Source organism: Monopterus albus, unplaced genomic scaffold, assembly GCF_001952655.1.
Source record: "Monopterus albus unplaced genomic scaffold, M_albus_1.0 scaffold99.1, whole genome shotgun sequence".
In the NCBI taxonomy this organism is placed as follows: domain Eukaryota; kingdom Metazoa; phylum Chordata; class Actinopteri; order Synbranchiformes; family Synbranchidae; genus Monopterus; species Monopterus albus.
The window spans coordinates 2,210,783-2,217,728 of NW_018127979.1; the positions used below are offsets into that span (position 1 = coordinate 2,210,783).

Below are 6,946 nucleotides of genomic sequence, written 5' to 3' on the forward strand. Positions count from 1 at the left end.
TGTTCAGCTCCAGGTTGTTGCAGCTACACCACAGGACCAGCTGCTCAACCTCCTGTCTGTAGGCTGACTCGTCATCATCTCGGATGAGACCAATAATCATTGTGTCATCTGCAAACTTTAGGAGCTTGACAGAGGGGTCCTTCGAGATGCAGTCATTGGCGTAGCGTGAAAACAGCAGAGGGGAGAGCACACATCCTTGAGGGGTGCCTGTGCTGATTGTCCAGGTGCTGGATGTGGTTTTCCACCTGCACCTGCTGCTTCCTGTCTGTGGGAAAGCTAGAACTTAAATTGCATGTTAACAGGCCCAAACAGCAGCTCTGTCTTTCTAAGACACAGAAGTTTATGAAAAAAGTCAAGGTCATGTCATAACACAACTGATACAGAATGTATGCCTTTACAAGACTAGCCTTATAAGACCATTGTGCAAAAGACCCTTACTGGAATTCTTGCATCGAGCAGTGCTGGATGAAGTACTCAGGTCCCTTACTTAAGTTAATTAGCAATACAATAGTGTAAAAATACTCTGTATCGTATGATTGACTGTAATCACTGATGCATTATTGTGTTCATTACATTTAATGTTGCAGGTGGTAAAGGTGGAGCTAGTTTTAACTAGCTTACAAGCTTATCATTTGAATCACTTCTGGGAAGTTTGTGAATTTTCAACCAGAGATCAATAAAGTCTTATCATTGTACTGAAATTTTTGTATTAATCTGGTGCCAAAAAGTAACTAGCAAAGTTACAAAATAAATGCAGTGGAAAAAAAGTACCATATTTACCTCAAAAATGTAGTGAAGTCAAAGTATGAAGTAGCACAAAATCAAAATACTCAAGTAGAGTACATTTTGTTGCATTTTAACAGAGCCGATATAACTGTTTTCTGTGGTTTCCAGTCTTTGTGCTAAGCTAATCAGCTACTGGAAGTAACGGCTTCGTACTTAGCAGACAGACCTGAGAGTCATATCGGTCAATTCATATAAAGATCATGAAAACACCAAATAAGGATAGTTCCCAAAATGTCAAAAATACCTTTACTATAGTGATTATTTAATCCGATATTAAGCATTAAATTAAACCAGTTTGGGGGTCAAATAAACTTCAGCTCTTTAACAGTTTTCTTCAAGTAGAAAATCTTACTGTGTGGGTGAAATAACTTCTTTCTGATGCAGCCGTAGCAATTTATTTCAAATAAGCGATATCATCTTGAAAGTAACAGCTGCTCGACTTGTGGAAAAGAAAATTATGACTTAAAGACATAATCTATGCAATGTGCCTAATATAGAGAGTGCATTGCCGTTTCCATGGCAGCTGTGCAGTGTTCTAGTCCTCAGTGTGACACAGATAAGGTGAACCTGTTCTAGCTGATCCAGCCAGGTAAATGCTGCTTTAATACACACCATAACTCATCCTTCCCCAAGTTAGATCTCTGGGAAGATGGAGAGAAGATAACAGAGAAGAGAAATGAATAGAGAGACAAAGAGGGAAAGAATGAGACAGAGGAGAGGGGAGTAAGTGAGATGAATAAACTGAAGCCTCTTGTTTTGAAAAGGCCTCCATCCATGTCCTAAAATGTCACAAATCGCACTATGGATGACAGCCAAAGTGAAGAACTGTGTCATCGCTGTACTACCCCAAAGAAATAAACCCAATTTCTCATTATCTCCTTTTTTCCTTGTCTCTCTGCACTGTGCCCTCTGAAAATACTGGTGATTATTCAGCCCTCCAGCAAAAGAAAAAAAAAAGTCATTTAAGTGCCTCATGCTGTGCATTTAAGTGAAAAACAACAAGGATGACCTTTGAGTTCAACCTGGTGCAGAATCAATAACATCTTTTTGTGACTTAATTGTAAATGAAGTTTGAACTGTGATCGTCTCAGAGGTTTGTAATGTTTTCTGGTCTTTTGTCCTCAGCAGAGCTCATGTACACAGTGGAGCTGGCAGGAGGGCTGGGAGCGATCCTACTGCTACTGATCGTTCTCATCTCCATCTACAAATGCTACAAGATCGAGCTGATGCTTTTCTATAGGAGGCACTTTGGCAGTGAGGACGTGGATGGAGGTAAAGACAACACAAAACATCTAAAACAAAATCCTCTCTCTCTTCTTGCAGCTCTTTTTACACCAGGCCTTTCTTATCTAAAGTTTGATGTCAGGAAAGCATACATGTAGATGACTTTGTGTTTTCAGTTTTTTCCAGATTTTGTATCCATAAAACACTCCTTTGTAGATACACATCTTCCCCAGTTCTATCTCAGCGACAGCAAGCCATTTCCTCTCTCTCTCTCTTTGCTGTCGGTGTAGAGATGCACATGATTGTGTGTGTACGTCGCTGCAATAACTGCATAGGGAAGAAAGGAGACGGATTTTCAATTTGTTGCCCATTTAAAAAGAGATCAATCTCAATATGTCATAGAATTATACCCACCCTCTGCTGTCAAGGGCCAGAAAGCAGTACATGGGGACTAGACGGGCTCAAAGCGCCTTCCCTAAGCAACAAACAGGAGCATAAACAGTCTTAGATTGGAAAGCAAGTTTTTGTTTTCTCCACTGAACATAGTTAACTTTTAGCTAAGCTAAGGATTCTTCTGTTTGTGTTTCATTAGCTGCCATTTTTTGCTTTGTATTTTGAGTCTCTCTGCTATATTTTCAAACAAACTGAAGTCATTTTTAAATCACTGGATTGTTTCTACAGTAGCATGAATTATCCATTACACTCTGTTTTGTTGACTCAAACTTCCACATGATTAAGTCATACCGTCGGGGACCACCGAACCAAGCTGTTTTTGATTTTCTGAGTTTGCTAGGTGGTTAATTTGCTAGGTTGGTTGCTAATTTGAAAATGTTATTTGATGTTTGCCTCCTTATTGAGAGCAGCCCAAGCCTTTCCAGTGACTTTCAAAGCTGTGCGCTCCTCACAGAGTTTGTGACAAAGCCCCTTTTCCTTTTTTGACTGTCCCACATTCCGGTTTCCACAGAGCATAATGACTAGGACTTGCTGAACATGTCACCAGTTTTTCTGTCGTCTATTTTCTGCTTTTCAGATGTTCCCACTGTCTTTTGGGAAATTATTTCAAGGTGGAAAAAAGGGTATTGTGTGATTCAGGATTTTTGTATCTACCCCAGTTTGTTTCTCGTATACACTGCCTGGCCAAGTATATGAATGCCACTGTCCACATACTTTCTTATAGTCTTGTCCAATTGTCTCCACTTAAAGATGCAAATGCAAAAATATTTTTGACAATAGTGTGCTTCTAGCTTTGTGGTAACAGTTTCAGAGAGGCTGTTTCCTGTTTCAGTATGAAAACGCCTCCATGATCAAAGTCAGAGCCATGAAGAAACATATGGCTTACAAAGAGCCCTGGCCTCAGCTCCACCCAGCACAGAAACACAAACTGTGAGCCAGGCCTTATCACCCAACATCAGTGCCCTGCTCTTGTAGCTGAATGAAATCTGTGCAGCCAGGTTCCAAAATATTTTGGAAAGCTTTCCCAGAGGAGCTGGAGCTTTTATGGCAGCAAATTACAATAATATGCAGTATACTGTATATCTAAGGATTGGTGGCTTGATGAAAACAGGCCTTAGGGTAGATACAGAACAGAGCTGCAGTCCTTTTATCTTGTATAAACTGTGCTGTAAAGTCAGCTACATTACAGCAATACAGGATGTTCAATATATGAAATCAAAGTTGGCATAGTAATTTGTACAAGCATTGAGGAAATGACCACTCTGCTTTGATGAGAAATGGTTATTATTCATTGTGAATATAATGATTATTTGATACTAATGTATTGTAAAATGAAACATCTGTGATGTTCTGATAAACCTGCTGCATAATACATTACCTCGATGCAGATGTTTCTGTTTTGTGTGCTATATTAACTTAGAGCCTTAGACTTAGAGCACAACAGAAGGAGTTTATTATTTTGAGTTAAGAGTTCTGATAATGCAATGTGGATTGAGATGCTCATAAATTAAATATGGGTGTAATGTCCATTTTCCACATGTTTATGTCCGTCCAGTTTATGTCTGCTCAGGACTCTATCTTTTGCATCTTTCTGCACTGGATGCATTTAGTGTACTTCTTCACTGTGTAACTAACTCCCTGTTGCTCCTGTTGTTTCAGAAAACAAAGACTATGATGCATACCTGTCCTACACCAAAGTGGACCCTGACCAGTGGAGTCAGGAGACCAGAGAGGAAGAACGCTTCGCCCTGGAAATCCTCCCCGATGTCCTGGAGAAACATTATGGCTACAAACTCTTCATCCCAGATCGAGATCTCATTCCAACAGGAAGTAAGTACTATGGCTGTCTGTCTGTGTAAATACCCTATGGATGTTAGCACACATCCTGTCTGTTCATATAACGTACCCTAGTGGAGTGTGAGGGCATTTAACAGTTGCTCGTACACTGTGGTGTCGGCAGTGTTTGTCATACTTTGTGGTGTTTTTTTTGTCATCACTGTTGTTTCCCACTATCACCGTCTTGTGTTTGAATGTTTATTGCTCTTTGGGCAGATTCTAGTGTATATCCACATTTAAAAGCGATGAATAGATGCTTATTCTAAATTTCCAAATTAAGGGAAAAAGATATTTTCAGTCCAACCTTGTCAACTAGAACCCTTTTTCTTATATCCTCTAAAACCCCTGTGAATAAAAGTAGAAGATTATAGTGTGTCCCACTTGCTGTTCCTATACTATGCATGTACTACAAATATGGGATTACAGTATACAGTGTGTACTGGGAGCTCATATAATGTATGAATCCAAGAAAATTCTGTCTGAACATATTCTCATGTGTGTTAACTCTGCTTAGCAGTACCAGCACTACACAGCGTGCTTTAGCTAGTCGAGATGCCACATGTTTGCACTGTAGCCTTCATGTGGTTGTTGGACCAGACAGAATTAAACATCATTGGGAAATGTGCAAAGACTCTGAGCCCTGCTGACTGAGCTGCCTCTTTAATCAAAAGAAAATTGCCGCCAGCATCGGTGTCAAGCAAAATCGTTGTAGATGAATGTCCAATCAGGGAGATGTGGAATGTGATTAACCATATGTGAAATAAAAAAAGATGAGTGATAGGAGATGCGGCCACATTTGCAACTGTGTTGAGCATGTTTCTGTGTGTGTATTAAATTCTGCCTGTGACCTGAATGTTAAATGTTTATGTTTAGGTCTCACCAATGAGCATTACCAGGATGACACACGACTGTTTAGAGGTACTGGCCACCAGTCTTTTCCTTTTGTAAAAGCTGCTGCCATTCACCTGCTCCTAGGTAGTTTCAAAGAGATGCGTAGAGTGGTGCTGTTTTACGATCTGAAGCAACAGGCCCAGTGTAGGCTATGTAGTTTTATCAGTGTTTATTTATCCCATCTGCAGCCATTCCATCTAGAGTACTGATTAAAATATTTAAAATACTGCAGCAGAATGACAGAGACACACACTCAACTGAACAAACTACATGCTTTTAGATGTGTACTACATCTGCACACTCACCTATGGTCCCTATGTCTTTCTGTACACACTCAAATCTACAGACTAAAAAGAGTATTATTAGATATCAGGGGTGAACTGCAACATAGCTACCTGTCATTGTCTTGTGTTTTGTGTGTGATGCTTATCCATCGTTTAGTGTTATGGTCCTGTCTGCATTAAACCGTTTAGCTCAAAACATCCTCAAAACTTCACTTAACTACTCTGACACTCTTGTATCTTTTCTTTTTTTCCCTTGCAGCCTACATAGAGGATGTGGCACGGTGTGTTGACCAAAGCAAACGCCTCATTATAGTGATGACACCCAACTATGTGGTGCGACGAGGCTGGAGCATCTTTGAGCTGGAGACACGACTGCGCAACATGCTGGTAACTGGTGAGATTAAAGTCATCCTGATTGAGTGTGCTGAGTTGCGCGGCATCATGAACTACCAGGAGGTGGAGGCTCTTAAGCATACCATCAAAAATCTCACTGTCATCAAGTGGCGCAGCCCCAAGAGCAACAAGCTCAACTCCAAGTTCTGGAAGCAGCTGCAGTACGAGATGCCATTCAGGCGCACAGAGCCCATGCTCACCCATGAGCCGGCGCTGGACGTCAGCGAGCAGGGCCCCTTTGGAGAGTTGCAAACCGTCTCTGCCATCTCCATGGCAGCAGCCACATCCACCGCCATGGCCACCGCCCACCCAGAGCTGCGTTCCTCTTTCCACAACACCTACCACACCACCATGAGGCAGAAACACTACTACCGCAGCTACGAGTTTGACATACCCCCAGGAGGGACCCTGCCACCTCTCTCCTCCCTGGGGAACCAGCACACCTACTGCAACATCCCACTGACACTGCTGAACGGTCAGAGGCCTCCCGGGAAGAGCCGGGAGCACAGCCTGGAGGAGGCGCACGCTAACAATGCCATGCTTCCCCTGCTGCCCAGGGAAACCAGCATCTCCAGTGTCATCTGGTAATGATGAACAGACTCAGCATCAGCTGTAGGAAGATCAGTCAGAGTCAGGCACGGCCAGGCTCTGGCTGGCAACTCTAAGGAATGCAAAGCATGGTTTTCAGAGGAAAATCTTTTGGATAGATTCGGTTCCAACTGTTTTTAACTGGCAGCAAGTAGTGGAGATACAGCAGGTTTTGGACACTGTTACCCTTGTTTTTTTTTCAAGTGGACAGCACTTCTGTTACAGTGGACGTTTTCTATGTGAAACTACAGGAGATTTAACGAAAACATGGTTTCATCAACTAGCAAGAGACGGACTTGCAAGAACTCCACTCTAAAGAACCGACCTACTATAATAACAAGTGTGCACATAGATGCATACACACACACTAACACATGTGCATACATATATACAAACACAAGGAAAACAGGGTCTTGTACATATATTTCAATTTATTTGTAGCATCGGTGTTTTCCTGTTTTTTTTTTTTTTGGTTTTTTTTTTTTCATCTT

At 41.5% G+C, this 6,946-nt stretch overlaps 1 protein-coding gene across 1 annotated transcript in view; it reads left to right on the plus strand.

Annotated features, from left to right (window-relative positions):
- il1rapl1a (interleukin 1 receptor accessory protein-like 1a) overlaps positions 1-6,860 on the plus strand; it is a 92,896-nt gene extending 86,036 nt beyond the window's left edge. The window contains exons 8-11 of the mRNA XM_020609277.1: positions 1,912-2,058; positions 4,123-4,293; positions 5,173-5,217; positions 5,734-6,860. Coding sequence (XP_020464933.1) covers positions 1,912-2,058; positions 4,123-4,293; positions 5,173-5,217; positions 5,734-6,455 — 1,085 coding nt within the window. The 3' untranslated portion in view covers positions 6,456-6,860. The remainder of the gene's footprint in view (positions 1-1,911; positions 2,059-4,122; positions 4,294-5,172; positions 5,218-5,733) is intronic.
- Positions 6,861-6,946: the final 86 nt, after the last annotated feature.